General features: G+C 27.0%; 2 protein-coding genes across 2 annotated transcripts in view; both read left to right on the plus strand.

Annotated features, from left to right (window-relative positions):
- The window catches only part of LOC141300379 (sodium channel protein type 2 subunit alpha-like), a 55,558-nt gene extending 38,305 nt beyond the window's left edge, over window positions 1-17,253 (plus strand). Inside the window, exons 8-13 of the mRNA XM_073830652.1 lie at window positions 638-930; window positions 6,274-6,327; window positions 6,409-6,546; window positions 6,636-6,740; window positions 9,344-9,614; window positions 16,019-17,253. Of these exons, the coding sequence (XP_073686753.1) occupies window positions 638-930; window positions 6,274-6,327; window positions 6,409-6,546; window positions 6,636-6,740; window positions 9,344-9,614; window positions 16,019-17,253 (2,096 nt within the window). The remainder of the gene's footprint in view (window positions 1-637; window positions 931-6,273; window positions 6,328-6,408; window positions 6,547-6,635; window positions 6,741-9,343; window positions 9,615-16,018) is intronic.
- Window positions 17,254-17,618: 365 nt separating this feature from the next.
- LOC141300381 (sodium channel protein type 5 subunit alpha-like) overlaps window positions 17,619-18,217 on the plus strand; it is a 45,368-nt gene continuing 44,769 nt past the window's right edge. Inside the window, exon 1 of the mRNA XM_073830653.1 lies at window positions 17,619-17,654. Coding sequence (XP_073686754.1) covers window positions 17,619-17,654 — 36 coding nt within the window. The remainder of the gene's footprint in view (window positions 17,655-18,217) is intronic.

An 18,217-nucleotide genomic window follows, 5' to 3' on the forward strand; every position in this document is an offset into this window, starting at 1 on the left:
CATTAATGCATAATTTATTTTGAGTTTAATTAAAAAAATGCTCATAAAAACAGATTTATGCACATTTATACTTGTTATTAATAAAATATGTTGCATATATATTCAATAATATTTTAAAAACAGTAATGCATAATTATATTTTTATATTAATTATATTTTAATAATTTATTATAACTATGGATTTTTTTATCTTCAGCATATATATTGAATTATTTATTTATTTATGTTTGATATTAATTATACATTCACGTTTTCATCAATGCATAATTTCATGTAATGTTTATTTATTATTTTACATAACACTTATGAGATTTTTGGGCATTTTGCTCTGAAAATAACGCTTTATTGCTTCTAAAACCAGATTTATGCATGTTTTAATGCAGATTACTTAAATTTGGGGCTGAAATGAGACCTGGGCATATTCTTGCCAGCTTTTGTGAGGTTTACTGTTAAATCCGCACTCGTCCGCCGCATTTGATCCAGTCGAGTTGATGTTTTGTGAATGGCTGTAAGTGACATTTAAAGCGCTTGGACACTCGGTGTACATTATCAGGAGTTTGGCGTAAATGCCAGTCGCCAGAGGCCGTTCATAAATCATCTGTGTTGTGATGTGAAGTGAGGAAGTGTGTGTGACCAGAGGATGCCGTGTTTGTCCAGGTGGTGGTGAACGCTCTGATCGGAGCCATCCCGTCCATCATGAACGTGCTGCTGGTGTGTCTGATCTTCTGGCTGATCTTCAGCATCATGGGCGTCAACCTGTTCGCCGGCAAGTTCGGACGCTGCGTCAACCGCACCGGCTTCATCTACAACTCCTCCTTCATCAACAACAAGACCGAGTGTCTGGAGATGAACAGCACGCAGTTCTACTGGACCAAAGTTAAGGTCAACTTCGACAACGTGGGCGCCGGATACCTCGCCCTGCTGCAAGTGGTGAGACTTTACATCATACGATTGCTTCCATCAAATACAAAAGATGCAAATAGTTAACGAACAATGTCATGACTTTTGATTTTGAGGGCAGAAATCTGAGCAGGTTTATTGATGTATGACTGCCAAATATGCATCACATACATTTATTTATTTAAACTGAAAATCTGCTAAATTTAAATGTTTAAATAAATTTGATTTATTTATTTTATTTTAAGTTTGGCAAACTTTATATGGATATGAAAAATGGGTAACACTTTACAATAAGGTTCATTAGTTAACATTAGTTAACCACATTAGTTAACTTGAACTAATAATGAACTGCACTTATACAGCATTTATTAATCTTTGTTAATGTTAATTTCAACATTTACTAATACATTATTAAAATCTTGTTAACATTAGTTAATGCAGTGTGAACTAACATGAACAAACAATGAACAACTGTATTTCTGTTAACTAACGTTAATGAAGATTAGTAAATACAGTAACTAATGTATTGTTCATGGTTAGTTCATGTTAGTTAATACATTAACTAATGTTTAACTAATGAACCTTATTGTAAAGTGTTACCGAAAAATGCATTGATATTTATCTATTTGTTATTTACACTTTTATTTTTTCAAATCTAAAAAATGCTCTTAAAACAGTTTTTTGCATATTTATACTTATTAATGAAAATGTATATATTATATATTTTTTCAATAATATTTTGCATAATATCAAATTAATGACAGATTTTTTATTATATTATTATTTTGTATTATATATTATTATTTAATATCAAATTAATGACAGCTTTTATACATTTATTTATTTATTTTATTTGATATTAATAATACATTAATGTTTTCATTAATGCATAATTTAATTTGTATTTTTGTTTATTTTTTTATTTTTTTATTTTTTATTTTGCATTACAGTTATTAGAATTTGGGGGCATTTTGCATATGCAGTTCAAAGAAATCAATCTTAAATGTAGACATTATTTCATTCATTCATTTTATTTATTTATTTTAATTTAGGCTGTTACATTATTATTATTATTATTATTATTATTATTATTATTATCTTTAAGCATCACATTAATATTATTAATTTGTTATGTTAACAATATGGATGAAAATGTTATTAGGCACTAATATTTATTTATTTATTTATTTCATTTTGTCTTGAAAATAATGTAGTTGTACAACTCAAAAACTAATACTAAAAATTTAAAAAAAAAAATTTCAATAATATTTTGCATAATTAATATCAAATAAATGACAGATTTTTTATTATATTATTATTTTTGTATTATATATTATTATTATTATTATTATTATTATTTAATATTAAATTAATGACAGCTTTTATACATGTATTTAATTATTTTATTTGTTATTAATAATACGTTAATGTTTTCATTAATGCATAATTCAATTTGATTTTTATTTATTTTTTTATTTTGCATTTTGCATTACAGTTATTAGAATTTGGGGGCATTTTGCATATGCAGTTCAAAGAAATCAATCTTAAATGTAGACATTCATTCATTCATTCATTCATATATTTATTTTCATTTAGGCTGTTACATTATTATTATTATTATTATTTTCTTTTAGCATCACATTAATATTATTAATTTGTTATGTTAACAATATGGATGAAAATGTTATTAGGCACTAATATTTATTTATTTATTTATTTCATTTTGTCTTGAAAATAATGTAGTTGTACAACTCAAAAACTAATACTAAAAATAAAAAAAATAAAAAAAAAATTCTATAATATTTTGCAAAATTAATATCAAATAAATGACAGATTTTTTATTATATTATTATTTTTGTATTATATATTATTATTATTATTATTATTATTATTATTATTTAATATTAAATTAATGACAGCTTTTATACATGTATTTAATTATTTTATTTGATATTAATAATACGTTAATGTTTTCATTAATGCATAATTCAATTTGATTTTTATTTATTTTTTTATTTTGCATTTTGCATTACAGTTATTAGAATTTGGGGGCATTTTGCATATGCAGTTCAAAGAAATCAATCTTAAATGTAGACATTCATTCATTCATTCATTCATATATTTATTTTCATTTAGGCTGTTACATTATTATTATTATTATTATTATTATTATTTTCTTTTAGCATCACATTAATATTATTAATTTGTTATGTTAACAATATGGATGAAAATGTTATTAGGCACTAATATTTATTTATTTATTTATTTCATTTCGTCTTGAAAATAATGTAGTTGTACAACTCCAAAACTAATACTAAAAATTAAAAAAATATATATTTTTTCAATAATATTTTGCATAATTAATATGAAATAAATGACAGATTTTTTATTATATTATTATTTTTGTATTATATATTATTATTATTATTATTATTATTTAATATTAAATTAATGACAGCTTTTATACATGTACTTATTTATTTTATTTGATATTAATAATACGTTAATGTTTTCATTAATGCATAATTCAATTTGATTTTTATTTATTTTTTTTTATTTTGCATTTTGCATTACAGTTATTAGAATTTGGGGGCATTTTGCATATGCAGTTCAAAGAAATCAATCTTAAATGTAGACATTCATTCATTCATTCATATATTTATTTTAATTTAGGCTGTTACATTATTATTATTATTATTATTTTCTTTTAGCATCACATTAATATTATTAATTTGTTATGTTAACAATATGGATGAAAATGTTATTAGGCACTAATATTTATTTATTTATTTATTTATTTATTTCATTTTGTCTTGAAAATAATGTAGTTGTACAACTCCAAAAAACTAATACTAAAAATTGATAATTTATATGCACTGGGAACTGGATATGCAATTCAAATAAATACATGTATTTCTATAGATCAAATAAAAAATAGGCACTAATATTTATTTATTCATCATTTTATTGTCAGATTTGTTTTGTTTTTAGTCAGACTCACTTTGTTTTTCTGCAATTCAATGCAAAAACAACAACAACAATAATAAAATGATTAAAACAAAAAGATTAGTTAGAAATATTGCATTTGTCTATTTTCTTCTGTATAAAAAAGGCACAAATACGTGTTAAGAATACAATTTTTTAGTTTAAATGTGTATTTGCTGTGAATGAAGCCTGATGGATGAATGAAAGTGTCAAAAATCACTACGGTTGGTCTTTTGGCTTTAGTTGTCAGTAATTACAGGCCTTTGTGAAGGACTATTTGGAGATGCAAATGAAAGGTTTGTATTGGACCGATTTACAAGAAGGTGATGGAAAGGAGCTAAGTGACTTGTTGCTAGGTTACCGCATCAACCAACTTAAAAGGAAGAATGAAGTGCGTCGGCTCTTGCTGAGCACAAACTTCAGTATAATGGCACCAGCGGCGGCTAAAAATAACGCTGGCACCGACTCGCTGATGGATTCGCTTTTGCGAACGGACAGACAGACAGAGGTGGGCAGCGGAAGAAAACCAACGGCGGGAAGGAAAAGTAAAGCTAAAGCTCAGCACCTGAAGCAGCGACACACAAAACAGCAGAGCTGACTCCAGCGCAACTAAATATGCTTTTAGGAGCAATAAAACAACAAAATGCCCAAATGAAATAAATACATAGAAATGTGCTATAAATATATTTATATTTAATAAATTAAAAATAGAAAGATATTTTAGTCAATGAAATTTGTACAGGTTGACTTGTCACTTTCAGTGTTTAATGTACAAAAGGAAAAATGTCAGTTTAGTTTTTTAATATTTTATTTTATATTTTTACTTTCTGTACTTTTTTCAGTACTTTCTTTTTTTATTTTCAGCTTAATTTTTTATTAAATAATTATTTAATAAAATAATAAAATAAAAATGGCAAAAGTCAATCTGTAATAATGTTAGACTTTCTAAAAATATAAAAGAACAATTATACTGACTTTTTTTGTAAAAAAAAAATAAATAAATAAATAAAAGTTTTATTAATAAATAAAATAAAAAATAAATAAATAATAAAAAAAATGTTGTATTAATAATTATGTAACCCCCCTAGTTAGTCATATTATTTTTTACTTTTGTACACATTTATTTTATTTTCAGTTAAATTTTTTTTAATTAAACGTTTCATTAATAAATAAAATAAAAATAAATAAATAATTAAAAATTGTTTTATTAATAATTATGTAATTTACCCCTCCCCCCAGTTAAAGTTATATTATTTTTTACTTTTTTACACATTTTATTTTCAGTTTTTTTATTAAACGTTTTATTAATAAATAAAATAAAAATAAATAAATAATAAAATTTTTTTAATAATAATTATGAAATTTACCCCCCCCAGTTAGTCATATTATTATTGACTTTTGTACACATTTATTTTATTTTCAGTTTTTTTTATTAAACGTTTTATTAATAAATAAAATAAAAATAAATAAATAATATTTTTTTTTATAATAATTATGTAATTTACCCCTCCCCCCAGTTAAAGTTATATTATTTTTTACTTTTGTACACATTTATTTTAATTTCAGTTTTTTTATTAAACGTTTTATTAATAAATAAAATAAAAATAAATAAATAATAAAAAAATTGTTTTATTAATAATTATGTAATTTACCCCCCCCCCCCCCCCCAAGTAAAAGTCATATTATTATTGACTTTTGTACACATTTATTTTATTTTATTTTATTTTTTTTTATTAAATTTAAAGTTTTTACAGGTTGACATTTGTCATTTTTGGTAGTTATATTTTTATTTATATTTGTATGCATTTTTTTAAAAGGAAATATTTAGAAATGGTTTTGATAATTTTACATTTTTACACTTATTTTATTTTACTTTCAGCTATTTTTTTTAATTAAATTGTACGCATTTACAGTTTGACATTTGTCATTTTTATTAGTTATATTATTTATTTATTTTTAACTGTAGTTTTATTAATGTTTGTTTTATTTATTTCCCGCCATCTTTTGTTATATTACCACGTTTTATTTTATTTTCATTTTCATTTTTATTTATTTTTTGGTTGGGGTTTTAAGTTTTCAGTTTTTACAGGTTGATGTTTGTCATTTTTGTTAGTTTTAATTATTATTATTATTTTTTTTATTATAATTATTATTATTTAATTTAGCCATTTTAGTAAGTTTCAAGTTCAAACTGACTGAATCTTAATAAGGAAATATGAAAGAAAAGTTCCTGAAAGTTGAAATATTACACGCTTAAGAAATACGAGAAAGAATTCAGATGAAAAACTAGTCTTTCGAATGAGAACTTAGTATCTGAAAGGATCATTATTGAGAACAAGCTAGAAGTGATGCTCTCATATGACATGGATTTCTCTTCTGGTTCTCAAGGCCACGTTCAAGGGTTGGATGGAGATCATGTACGCCGCGGTCGACTCGCGATCCGTAAGTAAAACCGTTTTGAGCTCATAAAACCCTAATGAAGGTATTGTTACTGATTTGAACGTCTATTATCTGCTAAAACAGGTGGAACAGCAGCCCATAAAGGAGAACAGCCTCTACATGTACCTCTACTTCGTCATCTTCATCATCTTCGGCTCCTTCTTCACGCTCAATCTCTTCATCGGTGTCATCATTGACAATTTCAACCAACAGAAACGAAAGATAAGTATTCAAACCAACAGAATAATGGCCATAACTTGTGTTAAAGTGATTGTGACAATAATAATAATAATAGCAGAGTTCCTCTGTACTTAGGAGGACAGGACATCTTCATGACAGAAGAGCAGAAGAAATATTACAACGCTATGAAGAAACTGGGAACCAAGAAACCTCAGAAACCCATCCCAAGACCTCTGGTCAGTCATTCAGAGGATTTTTAGGCAATTTTAATTTGCTTTTTGTTATTTAATTAATTTATATATTTATTTTTTAGGAGATCGACTTGTCATTTTTACAGAATTGTTTATTATTATTCGTTTTATTTTTTATTTTTTGTATAAATATATCTATATAGTTTTTATTTTATTTTTATCTCAGTTATTTTAGTTTGTTTTTCCTACAGATTGTCTTTTTTTAATGATTTAAATCATTTTATTTAATTTTTAGTTTGCTTTTTGTTATTTAATTAATTTATATATTTATTTTTTTAGGAGATTGGCTTGTTATTTTTACAGAATTGTTTATTATTATTCGTTTTTTATATATATAAATATATCTATATAGTTTTTATTCTATTTTTATCTCGGTTTTAGTTATTTTAGTTGACTTTTGTCATTTTCTAGTTACTGATTTTTTAAAATCATTTTATTTAATTTTTAGTTCTAAAACATGAACGTTATTTTAATTGTAGTTATTTGAGTAAGTTTTTCTTTTTTTTCTATAGATTGACTTTTGTCATTTCTCTTTTTTCCTTTGCAGATTAAATTTGGTTATTTTTATTAATTGCTGTTTTTTATTTCAGTTTTAGCTTTTTAGTTAGTTTTGATTTTAAAAACTGTTTTAAAAAATGTCAGTATTTAATGTATAAAAGGAAAATGTCAGTTTAGTTTTTTAATATTTTATTTTATATTTTTACTTTCTGTACTTTTTTCAGTGCTTTCTTTTTTTATTTTCAGCTTAATTTTTTATTAAATAATTATTTAATAAAATAATAAAATAAAAACTAAAAATGGCAAAAGTCAATCTGTAAAAATGTTACACTTTCTAAAAATATAAAAGAACAATTATGCTGACTGTTTTGTAAAAAATAAAATAAATAAAAGTTTTATTAATAAATAAAATAAAAAATAAATAAATAATAAAAAATGTTTTATTAATAATTATGTAACCCCCCTAGTTAGTCATATTATTATTGACTTTTGTACACATTTATTTTATTTTCAGTTAAATTTTTTCAATTAAACGGTTCATTAATAAATAAAATAAAAAAATTTTTAATCATTTTATTTAATTTTTAGTTCTAAAACATGAACGTTATTTTAATTGTAGTTATTTGAGTAAGTTTTTCTTTTTTTTCTATAGATTGACTTTTGTCATTTCTCTTTTTTCCTTTACAGATTAAATTTGGTTATTTTTATTAATTGCTGTTTTTTATTTCAGTTTTAGCTTTTTAGTTAGTTTTGATTTTAAAAACTGTTTTAAAAAATGTCAGTATAGATTTTATAATTTCACTTTTTATTAAATTTTTTTACAGATTTACTTTTGTCAATTTTCTTAGGGTTAATTACTGCTTTTTAATGTCTATAAAGTTTTAGACATTTTTATAAATTGACATTTTTTAGTTAACTTTTTTACAAGTCTAGATTGTATTGATTTTATTTGATTTTATATATTTATATATAATTATTTATATATATATATATATATATATATATATATTATTATTTTTTTTTTTTATTAAATTAAGTTTTTACAGGGTGACTTTTTTGCATATTTTTATTAATGTTTGTTTTATTTATTTTCCCCCCAGTTTTAGTTATATTATTTAGTTTTATTTATCTTGTTTTATTTTTATTTTTTTTATTTTATTGTAATTTTCAGCATTTAAAGTTTTTAAAAAAGTCAGTAAAATTGTTTATATATATATATATATATATATATATATATATATATATATATATATATATATATATATTTTTTTTTAGTCAATATATATATTTTTACATTTTTACAGATTGACTTTTGTCATTTTTATTTGTTAACTTTTTTACATGTCTATATTGTTTTTATTTTATTTTATTTACAGTTTTATTTTTTTTATTAAAATTGTAAGTTTTTACAGGTTGACAATTGTAATTTATTAGTTGCATAAATTGCATATAGTTTTATTAATGTTTGTTTTATTTATTTCCCCCCAGTTTTAGTTTTATTAAGTTTTATTTATTTAATTTTATGTTAAGTTTATTTTAAGTAGGTTTTTAAAAAAACCTTTAAAAAAAAGTTTTTTAAAAAGTCACTGTAGATTTCATAATTTTATTTCACTTTTAGTTAGTTTTTTACAGACTTTTGTCAATTTTCTTAGTGTTAATACGTTTTTTTTAATATCTATAAAGTTTTATACATTTTTATTTCAGTTTGTTATTTTAGTGAGTTTTAACTTTTTTACAGATTGACTTTTTCATTTTCAGTAGTTACTGTTTTTTTTTTAGAAAATGGCAGTTATTTTATAATTTATTTCATTTTTAGTTATAAAACATGAACATTTTTAAATTAATTGTTATTTTAGTAAGTTTTAAATTTATTAATCAAATATTTTTTTTAATACAGAATGACTTATTTTTGTTCATTTCTGTTTTGTTTAAAAATGTCAATATAGCTTTTGTTAATTTTTATTTATTGTTATTGTTATTTTTTTATTTATTTATTTTCTATTTTAGTTATTTTAGAGTGGGTTTTTGATTAAAAAAGAGCCGATAAGATCTTTTAAAATGAATGATTCTGTTGATTTTCACTTTCTCAGAACCCAGTCCAAGGTTTCTTCTTCGACTTGGTGTCCAAGCAAGCGTTCGACATCATAATAATGCTGCTGATCATCCTGAACATGGTGACGATGATGGTGGAGACGGACGAACAGTCTCCCAGCATCGAGTACATCCTCTACTACATCAACCTGGCCTTCATCGTCATCTTCACCACCGAGTGCATCATCAAACTCATTGCCCTGCGCTGCTACTTCTTCACCGTCAGCTGGAACATCTTTGACTTTGTGGTTGTCATCCTCTCCATCGTGGGTAAGTGGAAAAAAATTAATCATTTTAAAATAATTAAAAAAATAATTTAAATAACTATTTTTAATTTTAAGTTGAATAAGTGTGACACAAAAAATACAAATATTTATTATTGTTTAAAATAAAATATTAAATATAAAAAATATAGTAGAATACATTATTTTAAAACAATAAATAAATAAAACAAATACAATATTCCTTTAAGGTCTGTGGCGATCACTGACAAAGGCAAAATTATTATAATTTTTTTTGTAACAGTTTTTTTTTTTAATTCTATTTAATATTATAAATATTTTACATACAATATTTAACATTTATAAATAATATATACATATATTAATATTATTATTATTATTATACTACTAATAATAATAATAAACATTACATTAATAATAATAACATATTATATAAATATTCATATAATATAATACAAAAATATAAATAATTGTAAATTATAATTATTAATTGTTCTAATTTTGATTATTATAAATAATAAATAATCATATATATATATATATATATATATATATATATATATATATATATATATATGCAAAATACATATTTAATATTATTTTATTTCATTATTTTTAAAACAATTTTTTTTTATTTAAGGTTTTTTTCCCAGCACTCTTTTTAGTGTAATAATAAAATATTATATGTATTTTAAATTATATATATATATATATATATATATATATATATATATATTTATAAAAATATTAATTATATTGAATAACTATATTTTAAATAATTATAAATAATAAGTAACCATATGTATAAATTTAAAAATTATTTTCATTATTTTAAACTTTGTGGAATAAGATTGGGTGACTTGAAAATGTATGAAAATATTCATAGTTATTAAAATAATAACGTAGTAAAATGCTTTTTATTTTATTTTTTCATGCCACCTACACTTTTTTCAGAATAATAATTAAAATATTTTTTAAATTCAAGAAGTATGGGTGGCAAAATAGGTATAAAAACAACTATATAAAAATAAACAGGTAAATATATATATATATATTTTAAAGATTTTTTCATTTATTTTAAACAAAAAGTTTAAAATAGTTTTCAAAACAAATAATAAAAATGTTTGCCACCACCCCTTTTTATCTTTAGTTATTTTAAACAAAAAGTATATAAAAAAATATATTTTAATATTTTATTTATTTTTTCAAACAAAAAATAAAACTGTTTATATCATAACTTTGTTAAAAACAATAATTTAAATATGAATAAAAAACATTTTAAAGTTTATTTATCTTTTAAAACAAAAAAATAAAAATGTTTGTCACCCACCCATATTTATTTTAAGTAAAAAATATATATAACAAAAACATTTTAATATTAATTTTTTTAAACAAAAAATAGAAATGTTTGTTACCCCCCTCCTTTTTACCGTTATTAATTATTTTAAACAAAAAATATATCAAAAAATGTATTTTTAATATATATATATAATTTTTTTTTTAATTAAATATATTAAATTAAATAATATATATATATATATATTTATTTATTTATTTATTTATTTAAAAAAAAAAATTCAAACAAAAAATAAAAAAGTTTATATCGAAACTTTGTTAAAAAAAACAATTTAAATATGAATAAAAACATTTTAAATTTTATTTATCTTTTAAAACAAACAAAAAATGTTTGTCACCCACCCCTTTTTACCTTTATTAATTATTTTAAACAAAAAATATATCAAAAATATATATTTAATATTTTATTTATTTTTTCAAACAAAAAAAAAATGTTTATATCATAACTTCGTTAAAAAATAATAATTTAAATATGAATAAAAAAAATTCTAACATTTCTGAATGAGGCAAACGATTCTATTAAATAGTAGATGAAATTGTGTAATAAATCAGATTTGTTAGATACACTAGCTTTAACCATCTGGCCTTGGCATTACATATCAAGGTCTAAAGACATTCAATGCAATTCTGTAGCACTTCACCTACTAATAAATAGACAGTTGACGATTAAGTGACACGACAAGACGATTTTGAGCATAGATGCCCCACGCGACCCTGATGGGAGAATGAGGAAGGCCAGAGGGGTTAACAGGCGCGGAAAGAGCATTCGTCCCGAAGAAAAGGGGAGATGGTTTAAGGTGAAGGTAATTTGGTCAATCAGGGCTGTCAGTTTTAGGTGATTGAGCTTTCAGTCCGCCATCGTCTGTATCTCTACAGGGTTAAAAGCATAAAGACGCACCGTCGCAAATGTAAAAAGCAGCCATTTAACTCTTAAGTGGTAGCTCTTCAATAAATCAAGGGCGGTCAGTAATTGGTCTGGTTATAATGTGGCGTCTGGACTCTTGGGTTTTGTATGGAGACTCAAATGAATAGTTCATGTTTTTTCTGAACCCACATGCTGTTCATTTATTCATGCAAAATAAAACATAAATTCTCAATATAGTTCTTTTCCATGCAACTATAGCTCATAGTGGTTGTTTCTCAGCTCCAATATTTCATATTCTTGATGCTGCTCTGTTTATTGTTCGAATGAAATATTCTATAATATATCAAAGATAAATTTTTTTAAATGTTCAACCTTTTTTTAAATCAAAATGAGTGTTACAGCCAATCGAATCAAAGATGATGAGATTTACCGTTCACAGAGAAAAGCGCAAATAAATTTTTCAGCTTCAGTTTTAACAATAAAATAAGCGAATTAAGTGTAAATTTTAAAAATATTTATTATTTAAAATATAATTACTTTTATTTTTTATTTCAGGTTTTAGTGTACTGTAGTGTGAGTTAAATTAGAAATTAAATAAATTTAAAATTTAAAAACTAAAATAAAATGATAAAAAAAATGCTGAAATAAAAATATATACAGTATATATATTTTTTATTTTTTTATTTTTTTAGGAAAAAAAGACATTTCGACTTTACTCTTAAAACATTTTGCCTTTATTCTCGAAATTTTACGACTTTATACTCAAAACATTTCAACGTTATTCTTGTAATATTATGACTTTAGTCTCGTAATCTTAGATTTTTTTTTTTACATCACAAAAATGCAGTCGGAAATAATAATGCAATAATTTCACACTCTATTTTTATGTATTTTTTTCTAAAAAAAAAAATGTTTTAAGTGCTGTATTCCCAATTTTGAAGTCACATGACCCAAACTCAGACCCAAATTCAACTCATTATTGCCTTAAAATCCCTTCCACCAAAGCTTAAAAAAAGGTGCAGACCTAGATAAAGCTGCTGTTTTCATTTTGTTGTTGTGAACTCAAATGCTAAAACTCTACTCGTTGTCTCTCGTTCTCATTCCAGGAATTGTTATTTCAACTTTATTCTCAATATTTCAAGAATATTTAAATTTTATTCTCATAGTATTTTGACTTTATTCTCAAAATATGTCAACTTTTTTTTTGAAACATTTCAAATTTATTCCCTATTCTTTTTTTCTTTTTTTTTCTTTTTTAACTAACTCACTAAAATGCTGTTGTAACTTTGCAATAATTTCACACTCAATTTTTTTCTTTTTTTCTAAAAAAACAAACCCAGTTTGGTCCCCCAATGTTTAAAGATAGTTACGGCCTTCTTACAACCATATGTTTTAAATGCTATATTTCCAATTTTGAAGTCATATGTTTGAGAAACAGACTCAAACTCAACTCATTATTGCCTCAACATCCATTCCACCAAAGCTTTAAAAAATGGTGCATGTAGTTTGATGGAAAAGACTTCTGTTTTCATTTTGTTTTTGTGAACTCAAATGATAAAACTCTAACCGATGCCTCTTTTTCTCATTCCAGGCATTGTTCTTTCGACTTTATTCTTGAAACATTTCGACTTTATTTTCAAAATATTTTGACTTTATTCTCGTAGTATTTCGACTTCATTCTCAAAACATAAAACATTTCAACTTTATTCTCTGTTGTCTTTATTCTCGGTTTTTTTTTTTATTTTTTTTTTACCTTTTTAACGTGTCACTGAAACATTGTAACTTTGTAATAATTTCACACTCCATTTTTTTTTCTGAAACCCACCCAAACAAATCCAGTTTGATTTCCCAAGTGTTTAAGACATAGTTGCCGCCTTCTTACAACCAAATGTTTTAAATGCTGTATTCCCAATTTTGAAGTCATATGTTTGAGAAACAGACTCAAACTCAACTCATTATTGCCTCAACATCCATTCCACCAAAGCTTAAAAAAATGGTACATGCAGTTTGGTTGAAAAGACTTCTGTTTTCAATTTGTTTTTGTGAACTCAAATGCTAAAACTCTAACCGATGCCTCTTTTTCTCATTCCAGGCATTGTTCTTTCGACTTTATTTTTTAAACATTTCGACTTTATTTTCAAAATATTTTGACTTTATTCTCGTAGTATTTTGACTTTATTTTCAAAATATTTCAGCTTTATTCTCATAGTATTTCGACTTCATTCTCAAAACATAAAACATTTCAACTTTATTCTCTATTGTCTTTATTCTCGGTTTTTATTTTATTTATTTTTTTTATCTTTTTAACGTGTCACTAAAACATTGTAACTTTGTAATAATTTCACACTCCATTTTTTTTTTCTGAAACCCACCCAAACAAATACAGTTTGATTTCCCAAGTGTTTAAGACATAGTTACGGCATTTTTACAACCAAATGTTTTAAATGCTATATTTCCAATTTTGAAGTCATATGTTTGAGAAACAGACCCAAACTCAACTCATTATTGCCTCAACATCCATTCCACCAAAGCTTTAAAAAATGGTACATGTAGTTTGGTTGAAAAGACTTCTGTTTTCATTTTGTTTTTGTGAACTCAAATGCTAAAACTCTAACCGATGCCTCTTTTTCTCATTCCAGGCATTGTTCTTTCGACTTTATTTTTGAAACATTTCGACTTTATTTTCAAAATATTTTGACTTTATTCTCGTAGTATTTTGACTTTATTTTCAAAATATTTCAGCTTTATTCTCATAGTATTTCGACTTCATTCTCAAAACATAAAACATTTCAACTTTATTCTCTGTTGTCTTTATTCTCGGTTTTTATTTTATTTATTTTTTTACCTTTTTAACGTGTCACTGAAACATTGTAACTTTGTAATAATTTCACACTCCATTTTTTTTTTCTGAAACCCACCCAAACAAATCCAGTTTGATTTCCCAAGTGTTTAAGACATAGTTACCGCCTTCTTACAACCAAATGTTTTAAATGCTATATTTCCAATTTTGAAGTCATATGTTTGAGAAACAGACTCAAACTCAACTCATTATTGCCTCAACATCCCTTCCACCAAAGCTTAAAAAAATGGTACATGTAGTTTGATGGAAAAGATGTAGATAAAGCTGCTGTTTTCATTTTGTCTTTGTGAACTCAAATGATAAAACTCTAACCGATGCCTCTTTTTCTCATTCCAGGCATTGTTCTTTCGATTTTATTTTTTAAACATTTCGACTTTATTTTCAAAATATTTTGACTTTATTCTCATAGTATTTCGACTTCATTCTCAAAACATAAAACATTTCAACTTTATTCTCTGTTGTCTTTATTCTCGGTTTTTATTTATTTTATTTTTTTACCTTTTTAACGTGTCACTGAAACATTGTAACTTTGTAATAATTTCACACTCCATTTTTTTTTCTGAAACCCACCCAAACAAATACAGTTTGATTTCCCAAGTGTTTAAGACATAGTTACGGCCTTCTTACAACCAAATGTTTTAAATGCTATATTTCCAATTTTGAAGTCATATGTTTGAGAAACAGACTCAAACTCAACTCATTATTGCCTCAACATCCATTCCACCAAAGCTTTAAAAAATGGTGCATGTAGTTTGATGGAAAAGACTTCTGTTTTCATTTTGTTTTTGTGAACTCAAATGCTAAAACTCTAACCGATGCCTCTTTTTCTCATTCCAGGCATTGTTCTTTCGACTTTATTTTTGAAACATTTCGACTTTATTTTCAAAATATTTCAGCTTTATTCTCATAGTATTTCGACTTCATTCTCAAAACATAAAACATTTCAACTTTATTCTCTGTTGTCTTTATTCTCGGTTTTTATTTTATTTATTTTTTTACCTTTTTAACGTGTCACTATAACATTGTAACTTTGTAATAATTTCACACTCCATTTTTTTTTTCTTAAACCCACCCAAACAAATCCAGTTTGATTTCCCAAGTGTTTAAGACATAGTTACGGCCTTCTTACAACCAAATGTTTTAAATGCTATATTTCCAATTTTGAAGTCATATGTTTGAGAAACAGACTCAAACTCAACTCATTATTGCCTCAACATCCCTTCCACCAAATCTTTAAAAAAATGGTGCATGTAGTTTGATGGAAAAGACCTAGATAAAGCTGCTGTTTTCAATCTGTCTTTGTGAACTCAAATGATAAAACTCTAACCAATGTCTCTCTTTCTCATTCCAGGCATTGTTCTCGCAGACATCATCGAGAAGTACTTCGTCTCGCCGACGCTCTTCCGCGTCATCCGCTTGGCCCGAATCGGCCGCATCCTCCGCCTCATCCGCGGCGCGAAGGGCATCCGGACGTTGCTGTTCGCGTTAATGATGTCCCTCCCTGCGCTCTTCAACATCGGCCTGCTGCTCTTCCTCGTCATGTTCATCTACGCCATCTTCGGCATGGCCAACTTCGCCTACGTCAAGAAGCAAGGCGGCATCGACGACATGTTCAACTTCGAGACGTTCGGCAACAGCATGATCTGCCTTTTCCAAATCACAACATCCGCCGGATGGGATAATCTTCTCAGTCCCATCCTCAACAACTCTCCAGAGGAGTGCGACCCGGATGTTCCTCACACCGGGACGAACGTTCGCGGAAACTGCGGGAATCCTTCCGTGGGGATCACGTTCTTCGTAACCTACATTATCATATCCTTTCTCATCGTGGTGAACATGTACATCGCGATCATATTGGAGAACTTCAGCGTGGCGACCGAGGAGAGCACTGAGCCTCTGAGCGAGGACGATTTCGAGATGTTTTACGAAGTCTGGGAGAAGTTCGATCCGGAGGCGACGCAGTTTATCGAGTATTCCAAACTCTCGGATTTCGCCGACTCGCTCTCCGAGCCGCTCCGCATCGCCAAACCCAATAAAATCAAACTGATTTCCATGGACCTTCCGATGGTGAGCGGCGACAAGATCCACTGTTTGGATATCCTCTTTGCGTTCACCAAACGCGTCCTCGGAGAGTCGGACGAAATGGACGCGCTCAAGCAGCAAATGGAGGAGAAGTTCATGATGGCGAACCCATCCAAGATCTCCTACGAGCCGATCACGACGACGCTGCGTCGCAAGCAAGAGGACGTCTCCGCTACCATGATTCAACGTGCGTATCGGAGGCATCTCTTGCGGCGACAGCTGAAACAAGCCTCGCTTCTTTACCGTCAACTCAACATGCCGGACGCTGACAAAGAAGGCGACAGCTCTCCGGAGAACGAAGGACTTATCGTTTCGATGATCATGGAGAATTACGGCACCGAAGTCGAGGTGACGGAAACTTTATCGGCAATTTCGTCTCCGCCGTCGTACGACAGCGTCACCAGAGCGACTAGCGAGCTTTTCCACGCTTTAATCCCGGACGCCGCCGCGAACACGGACCTCAGCGAACCTTTCACGGACCGAGATCGCGAGACGTTCCTGTGACGTTTCTTTTTGTTTACCGAATGTAACATAGACACAAAATCCTCGGAGGTTTTTGTAGACTCTTTTAATTTCTCTTGTGGTTCACGTTTGTTTGAATATACAAGGGGAAAGTCGCTCTTTGAAACATGCACACGTCAACCTTCACAGTTTGAATGCATGAATGAGAACCGTAGTCGCAGTCGTAGAGGACGCGCTCATCGTATATTAGGACGCAATTTTAATCCGAGTCTGCCTGACCGTAAGTTCATTAAAAGGTCTTACTTAAAGCGGCGAGATTCCTTTTAAGATTTGAGAAGACGTAGACGAATCTATAGCGGTGCATTCGTGTTATAAACGTTCATACTTCACGGCATTTTTTGGAAAGCATGACGATTACCTCTTTCGCTAGCGATGAAAAGGCAGTGAGTATTTGCACTTTCTGTTTCGCTCACGATGCTTTGTTTTTGCCATTTCGCTCGGTGTCGTTCCAAGGTGCGGATTTCGAGACTAGTAAAAGACAATCAGACATGCACCAGAAATGGTCGTTATCGCTTAAAACCTGTCTTTCTAGCGAACTATTGCACATGCTTCCTTTTCGACCGCGCGACACACATTTGTTTTCTATTGTGGAGTATTTATTTTGCATGTGGAAACTGCATGGTATGGAGGGGTAACGAGAACACTTTCTTTTTAAGGTTTTTTTGCACACTATACGTTCAGCAATAATTTGCTACATTTAGGAACACTAATGATATTTATTGGACTTAAAAACGTGTCAAAGTTTCTACTGTAACGGCCTCCAGCTGTAACTGTGGCTTATATTACTAGTGAAGATGATGATAGCACGTGTTTTTTCTATCTCAAACTGACATTAGAAGAGCTCAGTCCGCTCGGACGCGCCGCCGTTCGGGTTTGGGTTGGCGGGATTGGTGAAGGGCTGTTTTATGTAGCAATAGATCCCAAGTGTGCCTGCTAGAACTAAATC

Source organism: Garra rufa, chromosome 24 (genome assembly GCF_049309525.1).
Source record: "Garra rufa chromosome 24, GarRuf1.0, whole genome shotgun sequence".
NCBI lineage: Eukaryota > Metazoa > Chordata > Actinopteri > Cypriniformes > Cyprinidae > Garra > Garra rufa.